This window comes from Nomascus leucogenys, chromosome 19, assembly GCF_006542625.1.
Source record: "Nomascus leucogenys isolate Asia chromosome 19, Asia_NLE_v1, whole genome shotgun sequence".
In the NCBI taxonomy this organism is placed as follows: Eukaryota; Metazoa; Chordata; class Mammalia; order Primates; family Hylobatidae; genus Nomascus; species Nomascus leucogenys.
The window spans coordinates 39,618,324-39,636,580 of record NC_044399.1 but is presented as its reverse complement, the minus strand read 5'-3'; the positions used below and the strand labels follow the sequence as shown (position 1 = coordinate 39,636,580).

Sequence of the window (18,257 nt, the reverse complement as noted above, 5' to 3'; positions counted from 1 at the left end):
GCAAACCTCCCAAACTGAGAATAAAATACACACACACACACACCAGCCTGCAGACACATCTGGCCCCTTCCCAAACACCCACATACTTCTTGATATCAGGGGTTTTCAAACTTGTTTTTAGCAGTTGAGCCCTTTTTTCAAACAAAATCCCATGTGCAAGCTCAATATAGAAAACTTAACGTGTGGAAGCCACTCTGGCCCTGCCCCTCTCTGGGAGGCCTTGCCAGCCTTTCCCTTCTGTCCTGTGTTGCTCCCTCCTGGGCAGAACTCACAGGGCTCAAACCCTTCATTTTTGGTGCTTAATTTTGTGTCTGGCGGCCCGTCGGCTGGCCTTCCTTCCCTTTTCCCTGTGGGCCCTGTTCCATTGTGAGCTGCTGGGGTCTGGCCCTTGGGTCTGGTGTGGGCAGAACAGCTAGGCCTGCTGCCCTGCTGGCCAGCCTGGCCACTACCCTTGGTCCCAGGCAGCCCTGAGTCAGCACCGCTCCCATCTGGCGAGAGCGGAAGACCCTGCCTGAGGCTCCACCCCGGCCCGCAGCCACCCTGTCCTCCCCTGGCCTCTGCACGCCTCATCCGTGTGTGCGGTTCCTTGGTACGGCTTTGCCCAGGGCTGACAGAGGCGCTGTGAGGACAGCCTCTTCCTCCCCCGCTCCCTGGCCGCAAGATCTCCAGCCAGCGCCTCTGGAGAGGGAGAGGCTTTTCCTACGGCTTCCTGAGCGCCATCTTTCACTCCCGCCGAACTGGTTATGTTCCAAGCTCTCCGAGGACTTGATGAAACCAGGCATGCGCATCTTCCCCAGCGCGTCTCCATAGCAACAGAGGGCCTAACTCTGGGGAGCTCGCTGAGGAGGAAAATGTTCCAGCTAAAAATGTACATGGCCGTCAGTGGGCGGGCACTGGAGAGGGGGCTCCAGGCACATAGAAGGCAGCTCCCCACCCCCACTGCAGCCCCCGCCTGTCCAGGAAGTCAGTGGTGGGCTTTACCTCCCGTCTTGGAACAAGAGAAGGGCCCCCCGTGCTGTCATCTCATGCCACCCTCAGGGCTGAAACAGGGATCAGTGGGACGACGTGAAGCAACCTTTGTGGGACCTGAGGCTGAAAGGGGGCCCTGCCCCTCTCCCTCCGCTCACTACCCTGTCCACCCTACGCAGTTCCCAGCGTGGGTAGAAGAGGATGTAGAGGGGACAAGGTGCCAGTTTCACTTCCCAGCCTCTTCTTATGACAATTCCTGTTAGTTCCTCTATCTCTTTGGTAACAGGGTTGTTTGAGCCAAACAGCAGGGCCAAGCTTCTCTGCGCCTGACCCAGACCCCCCAGGCCTTCCATCTTTCAGCCAATCCAGCCTGTTCACCCAGCTCCCCTTTCACCCAGCACCCCATCCCCTGCCATCCGACTCTCCTCCCATGACCCGCTCCTGAGGAGCCACCGCACACATGCTTGAGCTTTTTCTCTCTGGTGGCAGTGGCGAAGCCCCGCAATGCGTCCTCCTCGGTCTTTCTGCATCCCTGGGGTGAAGGGCAGCAGGAAGGACTGAGAAGCATGGTCCCACTGAGTGAGAACACACTCCTGCCAGACACTTTTCAGAGCTTTACACCTCCTGACTCCTTTCAACCTCACCCCCGCTCTCGAGAGAGAGGCTGTGATTTTCCCATTTACAGATGAGGAAACTGAAGGCCAGAGAGCTGGGATTTGCCCAGGATCCCCCAAACGGTGTGACACAGCCAGGTCTGAAAGCCAATTCCTCGGGACCGGCAGGAACAAAGCTCCTGCAGTGGGTTTCCCAGGAGGCTGGGGTTAAAGCAGGGCTTGGGCAGGGCCAGGTAGGATTTGCATGGGGAAAGGCACAGTCACTTGACAGTGCCCAAGCCAGAGATGCGGGGATCCTCTCGAGCTGATGGCTGCTGCCACCCGTGCACCTGTGCTTGGCCCAGTTGCCAAGATGCCTGTGCCATGGGACACTCCTACTCACCCTGCCTTGTGCTTGGTCCACAGGGTCTGATGCTGAGTCGGCTGGGCCACAAGAGCTTGGCCCAGAAGGTGCTTCGTGATGCCGTGGAGAGGCAGAGTACGTGCCACGAGGCGTGGCAGGGCCTGGGCGAGGTGCTGCAGGCCCAGGGCCAGAACGAGGCCGCCGTTGACTGCTTCCTCACCGCCCTTGAGCTGGAGGCCAGCAGCCCTGTGCTGCCCTTCTCCATCATCCCCAGAGAGCTCTGACGACGCTGCAGCCGCAGGGAGGGAGGGGCCAGCCAGAGGGAGAGGCAGCAGGGAGCGTGGGTCAGGGTGAGGCAACGGTAGCATCAGGTGCAGGGCGTCAGGGAAATACATCTTTAGTGAACGGCTCCGCAGCTGCAGCCCTTGTTCTCCTTGCTGGGCCAAGAGGGTCTTCCTGGATTTCTTTGTTGGTGCCTTGGGAAACAGTCTGACTTGAATCCTAAGTGCCTTTGCAGAGTTTTGTGGTGACCAGACTTGCTCCCCAAGAGCTGGGCAGGCGGGAGCCTCACAGCTGTCCTTCACCCTCACGCATGTCTCTGGCTTGGGGTCTGGAGGTCTCACTCCCCACTCTCAGCACAGCGCAGACTTCTGGATCTCTCTCAGGTCTTGCCCAGGGCAGTCACAACGTGAAGAAACTGCGGGCAAATGGGAAGACGATGGGATTTCTGGGTTCCCTTCTCAGACTTGGAGTTACTAGATGATGCCTGCGTTGCCCCTCCTTGCCCCCTGAGGCCAGCTGGGCCCCACCTTGCTCTTTCCCCCTGCTACCAAGTGCCTTTGGGGCCTCTGGGGTCTGACTTAGGGGTACTGAGCACTGGCCCTAACGCTTCCATTTCCACCCACCCCATCTCCCTGGAAATGTGCTCCAGCCCAAGCAGCCTCCGTAGGCTTTAGATCCTGTGGTTGCTAGATCCAGTCCTTTCTAATACCCTGAGTCAACACATTACTCCTGCAGGTCTTAGGCTACAGTGCAGGTCCCTTGAGGGCCACCAACATGGAGGTAGGCAGTTTCTAGGACTGTCCCCAGTACATCTCGCCACCCACAGCCCTTTTTTTGCCTTGATTCGAGCCTCACCCTGGCCTTTTGGGTTTCCCTGCCTGAGAGAGACCTGAGGAGGGGACAGAGCCCAGCCCCTCTCCTGTGGCTGAGCAGGCCTCTGTGTCCATGACACCTGTCTTCTGGGCCTGGGGGCTGTGGGTGTATGTCCTCCCTACGGGCTGCCCCGGCCCCTGCTGCATGATGCTCTTGGAACTCTTCCCCAAGGAGTCAGTCCCCCAGGCCTATTAGGGAATCCTTTTGTATCTGCACTTTGGGTTTTAGTTTCAAAGCTCCATCAGGTACAGCTTGCATTTCAGGATGTGTGGAAAGCTCGGGTGGGGCCTGCCCTGGTTCGTCATAGCTCCACCTTCCTCGGAAGGAGGGGCTGTTGGAGACCCCCCATCCACGGCACACTAGCTCAGCCCTGCATGTCCCGAGATGATTCCCAAGATAGCTGATGCCTCCTGGCTTTCCTGCGCCAGGCCAAGGGGTACCCCAGAGGACACTGGATCCGTTGCCTCTTCTTAGTTGAAGGAATGTATGTGTGTATATAAATATAGTTTTTTATCTATATATATATAAAATAGAGATCTATTTTTTTCTGGAATTCTGTTAGAAAAGTAAAGAAAAAGCAAATGCTGTTGGTTTATCTCAGGGTGCCCAAAGAGGTTATAGTCAATTTTTGGTACTAGGAAAGGCACCCAATGCATTTCCTGACTTTTAAGCATTTCCTTGTTGGAAGCAGCAGAGGGCCAGGCCAAGTTGCTGACAGTGACTTTGCAGGTTGAATAAAGAGACCCTCGGAGGGGAAGCAGGCTTGTCTGAAGCAGCATGTTTATTCATCGGGCATGTAGCTCCCGCACCAGCCTTGAGCCAGGCCCTGGAGAGGAGGGGCTGTTGCAAGAGGAGGGAGACCAGAGAAGTCATCGAAGCCAAGACCTGGGCCCAGCTGGGGAGGGATGTGGGGAAGGAAGGATGGGAGGGAGGACCCTCTGGGAAAATGTGGATTTGAGCTGGTGAGAGTGTTGCTAAGGCTGGGCTAAAGGCTGGAGGGGGTAGGAGGAGGCAAGAGGGGTCCAGGCAGGGCTGATCCTGGCCTCTGACCTGTCCAGGGTGGCCCCTGAAGCCCCTGCTGCCTCTGGGCATTGCTGGGAGAGGCCAAGGCAGGACTCACGTCTGAACAGAGATCCCCTCGGGCATTGCTGATGGGCCACCTTCAGCTGCAGGGAAGAAGCCTCAGAGAGGAGGCATGGGAGGGACCTGGGCCTTGTTCAGATTGGCCACCTCTGCTGAGAAGTCCATACCAGTACACCCCAATAAGTTATGCCACATACCAACGTACTGTGGATATTATAACCTGCATCAAAACAACTCTAAAGAACGCTGCTCACTTACACAGAAGCTCTGTTTCTTCATGTACCCCAGGGGATCACCATGGCACCCCCAAGGCTGCAGCTACCTCATTTTGAAGACAGCTGTCCTGAGGCTTCCCCTCAAACCCAGGGCTGTTCTTGGCCATCTGGACTCTTCCCTCTTGCCGCGCCTCGCAGCAGCCTGGCCTCCCCCAATGCCCACCCTCCATGCCACACTCAGCCAGACATTGCTGTCCCCATAAGGAAGGGCTTTGCTTGCAGCCTTTGGGTGCCCAGCTTCTCTTGCTGTGGCCTTATTTTAAGGTAACACATTTACAAGCTTGAGTGAACAGTTGGTATCAAATTACTTGTCACGTACCCTAACCCCCAGCTCATGGCCTCCTTGGATGAGAAGTACAGGCCACCTTAGGTGGCAGGGGGTGTCTGCCAGCCTGGGGGAGAGGCTTAGAAACTCATCCTGCAGGGAGGGGAATGGAGGGAATGTGGAAGGAGGGAAGGCTCTGCCTTCCTCTTCTGATGGGAACAGGGTTTCCCAAGCTGACCTTAAACTGGTCGAATGTTGGAGAGTCACGCAGCGGTAGAGACCTGCTGTGGGCCCCAGGCACTGCCTTACCGAGACCTGCTGTGGGCCCCAGGCACTGCCTTACCGCAGTTGCCCATCTGCAGGCCCTGTGCTCACACAGAAACCCTCACTGGAGAGTGAGGCACCTGGCTTGTATGTCTAAACACACCATACTGGGACCAGGGTTAGAGTCTGGGGACAGACCTCAGACTGCCTGTCACCCCCTCAGACTTCCGCCCACGTGCCACTTTCCAGGACACAGCTCCCACTTGTGCACTTACGTATTAATAGTGTTTCCTGCAGGCACAACTATGAATGGCATTTCAGCCGCCACCACCCAGACTCCTTTCTGGTACCAAAGTGCTCATTGTTGCACTCCTGTCCCCCACCCAGCACTCAGATGTCGTCACTGTGCAAATATTTCTTGGGCTTGGGAAGCCTCTGACTTAGCAAACCTCCCCATCCACCTAGACTTTGATGATGACCCACGGACAGGGAGCCTCATGCCTAAGTGGCCTGTGAAACCCACCCATGAGGTACTGATCCAGAGGATCCTGAGAGGTCAGGGAGGTCCTGACTCGAAAGGATCCCCCTGCAACCCATCCCCTGCCAGAAACTTCTTAGAATTTTCATCAAGCTCTTTCCGTTGCAAAGAACAGAGAAACCCTGAAGGTAACTCAAGAGATAAGAGGGAGCTCGCTGGAGCCCTAGGGCAGGAGGTGCAGCGCCCAGGCCTGGGGCCAAAGCAGCCACACACCGTGAAGGAGACAGCAGGGTGACAATGCAGTCACCAGTCTGAGCTTGAAGGTACAGCTCTACCACTACAAGCTGTGTGGCCTCGAGCAAGTTTCTCAATCTCTCTTTAGCCGTTTCTTCATCTGTACAATAAGAATGGTGGAATAGTGCCTGCTTTGTGGATTATGATTAAGTGATCCTAGAACAGTGCCTGGCCCATAGTAATTGCTCAATACACGTCAGCAATTATCGCTCAATACACATGAGCAATTATCTTCTCTGCCTTTGCCGGCTCTGCCCTCCTCTCCCTGCTACTGACTGTTCATGGAGAGGTGCTGCTCCCCTAGAACCATATTCAGCACTGCCCTGGCCCTCCAGCCCCACCCCTGACTGACCTACCACCTACAGTGCTTTGGCCACTCCCCTCCTAATGGCTAAATCTTGAATGAGAGGATCTGATTGGTCCCACTCATTTTTCCATGGGTCACTAGGCAGCCCATAGACTGATTTTCCTTGGATAGGTGCCTTCTCTTGATCCAATTGGCTATGACCAGGAGCCATGGGCCTCAGGACACATAGGGCTGCTTTTGCAGCTGGAGTGCTAAGTGGGCAATGCCCTGGGCCCTTCTGGTCCCCTGTCTGTGTCAGCCCATCACACCATGCCATGTCCTTTCTGGGCAATGGGTACAATGCAGGTCCCTCTAGAGAGGGCATACAACAGAACACACCTCCTTAAACACCCTCCTTCCTCCTTCGCATCATCATCACCTTAGGGTCCGTCCATGGAGGGGCTCCTGTCCTGGTTCTGGTCCTGGAATGAAGATGACAGTGGGAATACTAACATGCCTCCTGCGCTGTACTGCTAATACGATGCTTCACTTATCAGTGAACTCTCTCCCAGTCACTCCTTTGATTGGGAACCTCTCCAATCGACAACCTTGGGAGGTGGGTTTTGTCCCCAAGAAAGATGAAGAGATCACGGGGCCTCCACTCTCCGTGACTTGGTACAGGGCAGGGCCTGGGAGCGCAGGGCCTTGCCCTTGGAAGACACTGCATAGTGCCGGCTCACCCATGCTGGGCAGAGGCAGGCACGTCCCCGAATCGCCGCAGCAGAAGGACCCCTCTGGGATCCATGGAAATTCGCATCACCAGGAGTCCCCTACAGGAGTGCCCGGGGAGGAAGATACATGGGTCCAGGGGCCTCTTGGGTGGCCGAAACCCCAACTTGCCAGCCCCGCCCCACCACCAGCTTCGCCCCACTGGCTGCAGAGGAATGACAGTGCTCTGAAATGCCTGCCACCCCAGCTCCTCTGTAGCGGGGGTAGAGGCCCCTTAAGCAGCGGTCACACAAGAGGCTGGACATTGCCCCAAATAGGGTGTTCAGAAGATGCCGGAAAGCATGGGCAGCCACGGGAACTGTGTTGGGTCGTGGGACCCCATGATCCTAACCACTCGCTGACGGCATCGTGGCTGGGTTCCAGAACCAGTGTGTCCCCCACAGGCTGGCCCACAGCCTCAGAGCCCACATAGGGGCCCCCAACACAGGCGGGGGCTGTCATTGTTCTCTTGTTCTTGTTCCTGCTCACCCTCAGTCTCTCACTCTCTTAACTGTCTCTGGAATTTGGCAAGAAGTCCTTGTGGACTTCTTTAAAAACATGTATCATTGTTTCTTGAACCATTTAAGAACAGGTTGCATAAATGGTGCCCCGTTCCCCTTAATACTTCAGTATGTGTTTACCAAGAACAAAGGTCATCCCTGTATCTAACCACAGCAGAGCTAACAAATAGGACATTTGACACTGCCGCTGTGCTCTTATCTAATCCACCACCCCTATTTCAGGTTAGGCACTAGTTTTGCTTAGAGTGTTCTTCTCCAGCCCAGGATCACACCCTCCACTTTATAGCTAGCTCCTTCTGCTCCTCTAATCTGGAAGAGCTCCTCCTCTCCCTTTGCCTTTTGTGATGCTGACATTGCCGAAGGCTGCAGCGGCCTGGCCTGTGCAGTGTGACAGTGAGGTAGGCAGAGGGAAGCGGGGGCGGGGTGGGTGGCAGGTGGGGCCAGGGGGAGCAGAGGCTAGAAAGCAGCCGAAGCCAAGGGGCTGAGAGAATGGAAAACCATTGATTGGTAGGAGCTGGAAGATAAAGCAAAACTGAAGGGCAGGTGAATCTCTGTGCAGGCAGAGCTCTGGAAACAAAAGAAATGGCCACCTACTTGCAAGGTGCACAGAGATGATGGAAGCACTGGAGCTCCATTCCATCCTGAATGAGCTTTCCAACTCTTGCAGCCTAACTGCAGGCAAGAGTCCCATCTGCCTCCTCTCCTTATACGGTGGCCCCCATGAAGACTTGAGGGACCCTGAGTGTGAGTGTGTTTGTTCCTGGCAGCCCTGCACATCCCCAGAGAGGGGCTCACTCTGCTTCCCTGCACCATCACACAAGCGGAAGCAGGACATGTTCCAGAACTTCACCAATTGCTTTTGTCTGTGGCACCCACGCCCACTCAGAGAGCACATGTGCCAAGCTGGGAATGGGGCAGGCATGGGAGACTTCCTGAAGAGCAGCAGCTCTGACCCCTGAGGTGGGGCCCATCCCCACGTGAAGGTCAGGAGCACAGTCTCCCCCAGGGTGCACACAGCTGGGCAGTCTCCTGCCACCCTGACTGTGATCTCTCATTTCAGCCTGGGCCCAGAAGGAAGAGGCCATTGCAAGCTTCCTCTCTCCTGTCTGTGCCAGGCCTGAGCCATCTCAGGAGCACACAGCTCACTCCCCAGCCCCCACACAAGGCCCAGGGCTCAGTGGCTGTAGTGGTGGCATCCTGCCCAGCACACACACTCCACCCCTGAGAATACCCACGCCAAGGGTAATGGCCTGGTGCAAGCTGGGCTGAGCCCACAGAGGCCCCTGTCCTGGGGGAGGTAGGGGAAGGGCTGGGTGCTCTCCCCCATGCAGAGAACTTTCTGAGCTGGGAGCCCCACCCTTCTAGGTGCTTGTCTTCTTTCCTTTCTCTTCTTTCTTTTTCTTCCTTCCTTATTTCTCTCCCTTTCCTTTCTTTCCTTTTTCCTTTCCTTTCTTCTCTCTCCCTCTCTTTCTTCTTTTTTTTTTTTTGGAGACAGAGTCTCGCCCTGTCTCCCAGGCTGGAGTGGAATGGTGTGATCTCGGCTCATTGTGACCTCCGCCTCCCAGGTTCAAGTGATTCTCCTGCCTCTGCCTCCCGAGTAGCTGGGAGCCACCCTCCACCATGCCTGGCTAATTTTTTATATTTTTAGTAGAGACAGGATTTCACTATGTTGGCCAGGCTAGTCTCGAACTCCCAACCTCAAGTGATCTGCCCGCCTTGGCCTCCCAAAGTGCTGGGATTACAGGCGTGAGCCGCCGCACCCGGCTTTTCCTCTTTTCTTTTCCAGTCCATCAGGCCTCTTGTGGCCTCCTCAAAGAGCCATGCCTCCCATGCCCACCCCACACCCTGCAAGACGCCTTTCCAGAATGCCCACTCCTTGCTTGTGCCTTGTCCTTTAAGATCCTTCCCACGCCTTCTAGAAGTCCTCCGCCAACTGCCTCCCACCTTATGGGGCCCTTATGCTTTGGCAGAACACCCAGAGGCCAGCACAGCCCTGTGGGTTCTGCTTCTTGGGTTGGACCCCCACATTCCACATACCCGGGCTCAGCTGCACCTGTGGGTGCCCCCATGAATGGAACACGAAGCTGGGTCCCAGGAGGTGCCCCTGTGGCTGGGAGGCTTGCGGTACAAATGTGGAGTGAGGCCGCCATGTCCCCACCCGTAGGCTGACCTTGGCCTTCTCTCTCTGCCCAGATGGACTTGCCCAAGCCATGCACCATCCCAGCTCTGTACCCTGGTGGTGTCTGAGAGGGGACTTTACACAGAGGCACAGCCCTCCTGAGCCTATTGTGGCTGCTCAAGGGCCTGTAATTGGTCCCGAAGCCATTATATTTTCTTAATAAAGTTATACATATGTTTAATCCTATTCTATAAATTACTTTAGAAATATGCATCTTTACATTAGGATCTTCTGGGTCACACGGGCCATTGAACGCAATTTTCAGAACCTTCATATTCATGTCTATGAAGGTATTTCAGATAAAGCACTTTAAAAAGGCTTGAATAATGTGGCCACCAGAGATTTTATCTGGAGCCATAAGTACCATTTGTAAAACATTAGGAGAGTTCTTCCCATCCCTGACCCCATTCTCCATAATGCAACTTTTAACTAGATTGCTTTTTAAGTGATCTACAAAGAGCTTGTTGATAACATCTAACACAAGCAACCATAAAATCAAACCTCTGGGGATGATTTGTAAATCAGTTCTAAATTTCTTTACTACTTGGTTTTTTTTTTAATTATTTCATCAGATGATTTCCATCAGCATCCAACACCAGCAATGACTGAGGTTATTCAGGCCAAGAGATCTTCCCTAAATAGTATTTTGTGACTCAAAATAATCCAAGGAGCCTCCCCACATTTCAAGGTGACTTTCTACAAGGCTTCTATTTCCTGATAGATCATTGTGAGGGATTCCAGAGAAAGGTTAGAAAGGTAGTGTGGTAGGTTGAAATGTTCCCCCAAAAGTGTCCATGTTCTAACCCCCAGAACCTGTGAATATGTTACTTACAGGGTAAAAGGGATTTGAAAATGTGATCGAATTAAGAATATTGAGATGAGGCCAGGCGAGGTGGCTCACGCCTGTAATCTCAGCACTTTGGAAGGCCGAGGCGGGTGGATCACTTGAGTTCAGGAGTTTGAGACCAGCCTGGCCAACATGGTGAAAACCCATCTCTAGTAAAAATACAAAACAATCAGCCAGGCGTGGTGGTGCCCACCTGTAATCCCAGCTACTTGGGAGGTTGAGGCAGGAGAGTCACTTGAACCTGGGAGGCAGAGGTTGCAGTGAGCTGAAATCGTGCCACTGCACTCCAGCCTGGGTGACAAGAGCGAGACTCCATCTCAAAAATAAATAAATAAATAAGAATCTTGAGATGAGGAGGTTATCCCGGATTATCCAGTGGGCCCAATATAATTACAACAGTCCTTACATAAGGCAGGCAGGAGGGTCAGAGTCAACAGGGGGAGATGCGATGATGGAAACCAGAGTGGAGTGATCGGAGCAAGGGCTGCGAGGAAAGAAATGCAAGTGGTCTCAAGAAGCAGAAGACAAGGAAGCCAACTCTCGGAGCTTCCAGAAGAAACCAGCTCTGTCAAAATCCTCGCTTTGGCCAAATAAGAATGATTTTGGATTTCTGACCTCTAGACCTGTAAGGTAATAAAATTGTGTTGTTTTGAGCAACAAAGTCTGTGGTCATTTGTTACAGCAACCACAAGAAATTCATACAGAGGGTTGAGTGAATGAGCTACCCCAGCACAGATGGGCACAAGGGCTCAGGGAGGACTTTGTCAACCTGCACTTTGGGGTATTCTGCAGTCCAGCTCCCATGCCCAGCCCAGGAGGGGCTGAGGATTAGAAGCCTGAATAGGCATGATCCTGCCTGGTATATTTCCAAGTGTCCACTCTGATGCTGTTCAATCGGGAAAGCTCCAGCAACTTCCCTCCTCCTTGATGGCCCTCAGTGACCACGCAGGGCCTTGGAGCCCTGGAACTTCAGAGCAGGGATGAGGGGGCAGCAGCCAGCCTTCATCAAGCCCTGCACTCCACCTGTGACCAGCACAGCTCCCAGCACATTGCCTTGCTGTCCCCACGGCCTCCTCCCAGGCTGCTAGGCTGCAATGGGGTGAGGTGAATAGAATGCTTGTCAGTGCCTGCCTCTGCCCCCACCCAGCCCACTCTGGTGACCAAAGATGCAGTGTCATAGCCTGAGCTACCTTCTTGCAGTCACCTTGTCTGCCTACAGTTTTCAGGAACTAAATCACACTCCCACCAAAGCAGTCATGGTGCTACCTTGCTCCCATGCTAGTTAGACCCCTTGGAGCCCCTACAACTGTCTAGAAGGACGGCACCTTTTTCTGGGCTCAAATATGGGCAAGGCTGTTGTTGACAAGACAATGAGGGGTATGTACTGGAAAGCCTTCCCCTACAAGTCCATCCCCAGGAGCCCCTTCTCTTGCCACTCCGTACTCCCTCCTCCCATCACCCATCTCCTGCTCCTTCCTTACTCATGCCCCCACCATCTCCCAGAGTCCCATGGTTCCAGCCTTGGCCCCTCCTGCTCCCCAGAGTTGCCTTTTCTCTGAGGAGGCTGCAAATAAGCCCAGCCAGGGTCTGGGGCTTGGGCACTGGCCCCCAAAGCCCACCCAGCCCTGCTAAGAAGAGGTTGGGATGGGCAGGCCATGAGGCCCTGAATCCAGAGCCCAGCCCCTTTGCTTTGAGCCTGGCAGGTTCTATGCGCCTGCAGCCCTGCCCTTGCCCAAAACCAAGGGGTCTGTAGGGACCCCAGCCAAGAATCAGGCCAGCAAAAGCGCATGGGTTCAGGCTCTTGCATGTCTTTCTACCCAGAACAACTGTCGCCTGGTCATGGTCAGGCACTAGCTTTCCCCAGAAAATCATGTAGGAGTGCAGTTGGCCGGCACCCCAGGGATCTGGAAGCTGAGATCAGCAGAGGAGAAGGAGGAGGGTCAGGGGCAAGGAACCCTATCTGGGCAAAAGCCTAGAGCAGGAAGAAACATCTGCTGGGGGAAACGGAGGCAGCCCAGATGGCCCTGCAGAATCTTCTCCATTGGTTCCACCTCCAGGGGAAGTCTCTGCAGGCCCCCACCCTCTTCCTGCAAGCTGGTATAAACGCTCTCCCCTTATGATTCCAACAGGGTCCTCATTCTCTCCTGGGGACACCAGGGAGCTGCCCTACACCCCAATTACACGCACCTCACACGGGCCCCCACAGCCGTGCCTGCAGCAAAGGTCTGGGCCTTTCTGACCACAGCTCATGACCCAGGCGCAGACCCCTGACCCAAGCTGGCCAACTGGATTCTCTCTCCTAGGAATTGGAGACTTGAACCAAGGAGGTGCCGGTTCTATTCTTTTAGAACGTTGACTCAGAAAGTGATATGAGGAGAAGCTGAGGTCGCCACATTTGATCCTCTACACATAAAGAGGCAGTGAAAGCCAGCCTCCAGAGGGAGAAAAAAGCAGGCATGAGAGGTGAGGGGAGACCCTGAGGCCTGAGAGAGAGGTGGAGGGCAGACCATGAGGCCTGAGACAGGAGGGAGACCATGAGGCCTGAGAGAGGCAGAGGGGAGACCATGAGGCCTGAGAGACAGGTGAGGGGAGACCCTGAGGCCTGAGAGAGAGGCGGAGGGCAGACCATGAGGCCTGAGACAGGAGGGAGACCATGAGGCCTGAGAGAGGCAGAGGGGAGACCATGAGGCCTGAGAGACAGGTGAGGGGAGACCATGAGGCCTACGAGAGAGGCGGAGGGGAGACCATGAGGCCTGAGAGAGAGGCGGAGGGGAGACCATGAGGCCTGAGAGAGAGGCAGAGGGGAGACCATGAGGCCTGAGAGAGAGGCGGAAGGGAGATCATGAGGCCTGAGAGACAGGAGGGAGACCATGAGGCCTGAGAGAGGTGAGGGGAGATGATGAGGCCTAAGAGACAGGTGGAGGGGAGACGTGAGGCCTGAGAGAGGCGGAGGAGACGTGAGGCCTGAGAGGAGAGAGGCCTGAGAAGGGGAGGGAGACCTGAGGCCTGAGAGAGAGGCGGAGGGAGACCGTGAGGCCTGAGAGAGAGGTGGAGGGGAGACCATGAGGCCTGAGAGAGAGGTGGAGGGGAACCATGAGGCCTGAGAGGGTGAGAGAGTGAGAGCAAGAACACACACACACACACACACACACACACACACACACACACACAGACAGAGAGAGAGAGAGAGAGACCTGAGAGAGGCAGGGGGAGATCACAAGGCCTGAGAGAGGCAGAGGGCAGAGCATGAGGCCTGAGAGAGAGGTGGAAGGGAGACTATGAGGCCTGCGAGACAAGAGGGAGACCATGAGGCCTGAGAGAGATGAGGGGAGACCATGAGGCCTGACAGGGTGAGAGAGTGAGAGCAAGAACACACACACACACACACACACACACACACACACACACACACACAGAGAGAGAGAGAGAGAGAGAGAGAGAGAGAGAGAGACCTGAGAGAGGCAGAGGGGAGACCATGAGGCCTGAGAGAGATGAGGGGAAACTATGATGAGGCCTGAGAAGGTGAGAGAGTGAGAGCAAGAACACACACACAGAAGATGGCCAAATAGGAAGAGCTCCGGTCTACAGCTCCCATCATGAGCGACGCAGAAGATGGGTGATTTCTGCATTTCCTTCTGAGGTACCGGGTTCATCTCACTAGGGAGTGCCAGACAGTGGGTGCAGGACAGTGGGTGCAGCACACCGTGCACGAGCCGAAGCAGGGCGAGGCATCACCTCACTCGGGAAGCTCAAGGGGTCAGGGAGTTCCCTTTCCTAGTCAAAGAAAGGGGTGACAGACGGCACCTGGAAAATCGGGTCACTCCCACCCTAATACTGCGCTTTTCCGACGGGCTTAAAAAACAGCACACCAGGAGATTATACCCCGCACCTGGGTTGGAGGGTCCTATGCCCACAGAGTCTTGCTGATTGCTAGCACAGCAGTCTGAGATCAAACTGCAAGGCAGCAAGGCTGGGGAAGGGGCGCCCACCATTGCCCAGGCTTGCTTAGGTAAACAAAGCAGCCAGGAAGCTCGAACTGGGTGGAGCCCACCACAGCTCAAGGAGGCCTGCTTGCCTCTGTAGGCTCCACCTCTGGGGGCAGGGCACAGACAAACAAAAAGTCAGCAGGAACCTCCACAGACTTAAATGTCCCTGTCTGACAGCTTCCGAGTAGTGGCTCTCCCAGCACACAGCTGGAGATCTGAGAAAGGGCAGATTGCCTCCTCAAGTGGGTCCCTGATCCCCGAGCAGCCTAACTGGGAGGCACCCCCCAGTAGGGGCAGATTGACACCTCACACGGCCGGGTACTCCTCTGAGACAAAACTTCCAGAGAAACGATCAGGCAGCAGCATTTGCGGTCCACGAAAATCCGCTGCTCTGCAGCCACCACTGCTGACACCCAGGCAAACAGGGTCTGGAGTGGACCTCTAGCAAACTCCAACAGACCTGCAGCTGAGGGTCCTGTCTGTTAGAAGGAAAACTAACAAACAGAAAGGACATCCACACGAATAACCCATCTGTACGTCACCATCATCAAAGACCAAAGGTAGATAAAACCACAAAGATGGGAAAAAAACAGAGCAGAAAAACTGGAAACTCTAAAAATCAGAGCATCTCTCCTCCTCCAAAGGAACGCAGCTCCTCACCAGCAACAGAACAAAGCTGGACGGAGAATGACTTTGACGAGTTGAGAGAAGGCTTCAGACAATCAAATTATTCCGAGCTACAGGAGGAAATTCGAACCAATGGCAAAGAAGTTAAAAGCTTCGAAAAAAAATTAGACAAATGTATAACTAGAATAACCAACACAGAGAAGTGCTTAAAGGAGCTGATGGAGTTGAAAGCCAAGGTTCGAGAACTATGTGAAGAATGCAGAAGCCTCAGGAGCCGATGCGATCAACTGGAAGAAAGGGTATCAGCGATGGAAGATGAAATGAATGAAATGAAGCGAGAAGGGAAGTTTAGAGAAAAAAAGAATAAAAATAAATGAACAAAGCCTTCAAGAAATATGGGACTATGTGAAAAGACCAAATCTACGTCTGATTGGTATACCTGAAAGTGACGGGGAGAATGGAACCAAGTTGGAAAACACTCTGCAGGATATTATCCAGGAGAACTTCCCCAATCTAGCAAGGCAGGCCAACATTCAGATTCAGGAAATACAGAGAACGCCACAAAAATACTCCTCGAGAAGAGCAACTCTAAGACATATAATTGTCAGATTCACCAAAGTTGAAATGAAGGAAAAAATGTTAAGAGCAGCCAGAGAGAAAGGTCGGGTTACCCACAAAGGGAAGCCCATCAGACTAACAGCGGATCTCTAGGCAGAAACTCTACAAGCCAGAAGAGAATGGGGGCCAATATTCAATGTTCTTAAAGAAAAGAATTTTCAACCCAGAATTTCATATCCAGCCAAACTAAGCTTCATAAGTGAAGGAGAAATAAAATACTTTACAGACAAGCAAATGCTGAGAGATTTTTGTCACCACCAGGCCTGCCCTAAAAGAGTTCCTGAAGGAAGCACTAAACATGGAAAGGAACAACCGCTACCAGCCACTACAAAATCATGCCAAATTGTAAAGACCATCGAGGCTAGGAAGAAACTGCATCAACTAACGAGCAAAATAACCAGCTAACATCATAATGACAGGAGCAAATTCACACATAACAATATTAACTTTAAATGTAAATGGACTAAATGCTCCAATTAAAAGACACAGACTGGCAAATTGGATAAAGAATCAAGACCTATCAGTGTGCTGTATTCAGGAAACCCATCTCACATGCAGAGACAGACATAGGCTCAAAACAAAAGGATAGAGGAAGATCTACCAAGCAAATGGAAAACAAAAAAAGGCAGGGGTTGCAATCCTAGTCTCTGATAAAATAGACTTTAAACCAACAAAGATCAAAAGAGACAAAGAAGGCCATTACATAATGGTAAAGGGATCAATTCAACAAGAAGAGCTAACTATCCTAAATATATATGCACCCAACACAGGAGCACCCAGATTCAAAAAGCAAGTCCTTAGTGACCTACAAAGAGACTTAGACTCCCACACAATAATAATGGGAGACTTTAACACCCCACTGTCAACATTAGACAGATCAACAAGACAGAAAGTTAACAAGGATACCCAGGAATTGAACTCAGCTCTGCACCAAGCGTACCTAATAGACATCTACAGAACTCTCCACCCCAAATCAACAGAATATACATTTTTTTCAGCACCACACCACACCTATTCCAAAATTGACCACACAGTTGGAAGTAAAACTCTCCTCAGCAAATGTAAAAGAACAGAAATTATAACAAACTGTCTCTCGGACCACAGTGCAATCAAACTAGAACTCAGGATTAAGAAACTCACTCAAAACCACTCAACTACATGGAAACTGAACAACCTGCTCCTGAATGACTACTGGGTGCATAACGAAATGAAGGCAGAAATAAGGATGTTCTTTGAAACCAACGAGAACAAAGACACAACATACCAGAATCTCTGGGACACATTCAAAGCAGTGTGTAGCGGGAAATTTACAGCACTAAATGCCCACAAGAGAAAGCAGGAAAGATCCAAAATTGACACCCTAACATCACAATTAAAAGAACTAGAAAAGCAAAAGCAAACACATTCAAAAGCTAGCAGAATACAAGAAATAACTAAAATCAGAGCACAACTGAAGGAAATAGAGACACAAAAAACCCTTCAAAAAATTAATCAATCCAGGAGCTGGCTTTTTGAAAAGATCAACAAAATTGATAGACCACTAGCAAGACTAATAAAGAAGAAAAGAGAGAAGAATCAAATAGACGCAATAAAAAATGAAAAAGGGGATATCACCACTGATCCCACAGAAATACAAACTACCATCAGAGAATAGTACAAACACCTCTATGCAAATAAACTAGAAAATCTAGAAGAAATGGATAAATTCCTCGACACATACACCCTCCCAAGACTAAACCAGGAAGAAGTTGAATCTCTGAATAGACCAATAACAGGCTCTGAAATTGTGGCAATAATCAATAGCTTACCAACCAAAAAGAGTCCAGGACCTGATGGATTCACAGCTGAATTCTACCAGAGGTAGAAGGAAGAACTGGTACCATTCCTTCTGAAACTATTCCAATCAATAGAAAAAGAGGGAATCCTCCCTAACTCACTTTATGAGGCCAGCATCATCCTGATACCAAAGCCTGGCAGAGACACAACAAAAAAAGAGAATTTTAGACCAGTATCCTTGATGAACATTGATGCAAAAAATCCTCAATAAAATACTGGCAAACCGAATCCAGCAGCACATCAAAAAGCTTATCTACCATGATCAAGTGGGCTTCATCCCTGGGATGCAAGGCTGGTTCAACATACGCAAATCAATAAATGTAATCCAGCATATAAACAGAACCAAAGACAAAAACCACATGATTATCTCAATAGATGCAGAAAAGGCCTTCAACAAAATTCAACAACCCTTCATGCTAAAAACTCTCAACAAATTAGGTATTGATGGGACGTATCTCAAAATAATAAGAGCTATCTATGACAAAGCCACAGCCAATATCATACCGAATGGGCAAAAACGGGAAGCATTCCCTTTAAAAACTGGCACAAGACAGGGATGCCCTCTCTCACCACTTCTATTCAATATAGTGTTGAAAGTTCTGGCCAGGGCAATTAGGCAGGAGAAGGAAATAAAGGGTATTCAATTAGGAAAAGAGGAAGTCAAATTGTCCCTGTTTGCAGATGACATGATTGTATATTTAGAAAACCCCATTGTCTCAGCCCAAAATCTCCTTAAGCTGATGAGCAACTTCAGCAAAGTCTCAGGATACAAAATCAATGTACAAAAATCACAAGCATTCTTGTACACCAATCACAGACAAACAGAGAGCCCAATCATGAGTGAACTCT

The 18,257-nt window shown here is 52.1% G+C and overlaps 1 protein-coding gene across 5 annotated transcripts in view; it reads left to right on the top strand.

Annotated features, from left to right (window-relative positions):
- Positions 1 to 3,842, top strand: part of TTC7A (tetratricopeptide repeat domain 7A) — a 160,705-nt gene extending 156,863 nt beyond the window's left edge. For all 5 annotated transcript variants that reach the window (XM_030799366.1, XM_030799364.1, XM_030799365.1 and 2 more), the window contains one exon: positions 1,989 to 3,842. In XM_030799366.1, the coding sequence (XP_030655226.1) occupies positions 1,989 to 2,210 (222 nt within the window). In that variant the 3' untranslated portion in view covers positions 2,211 to 3,842. The remainder of the gene's footprint in view (positions 1 to 1,988) is intronic.
- Positions 3,843 to 18,257: the final 14,415 nt, after the last annotated feature.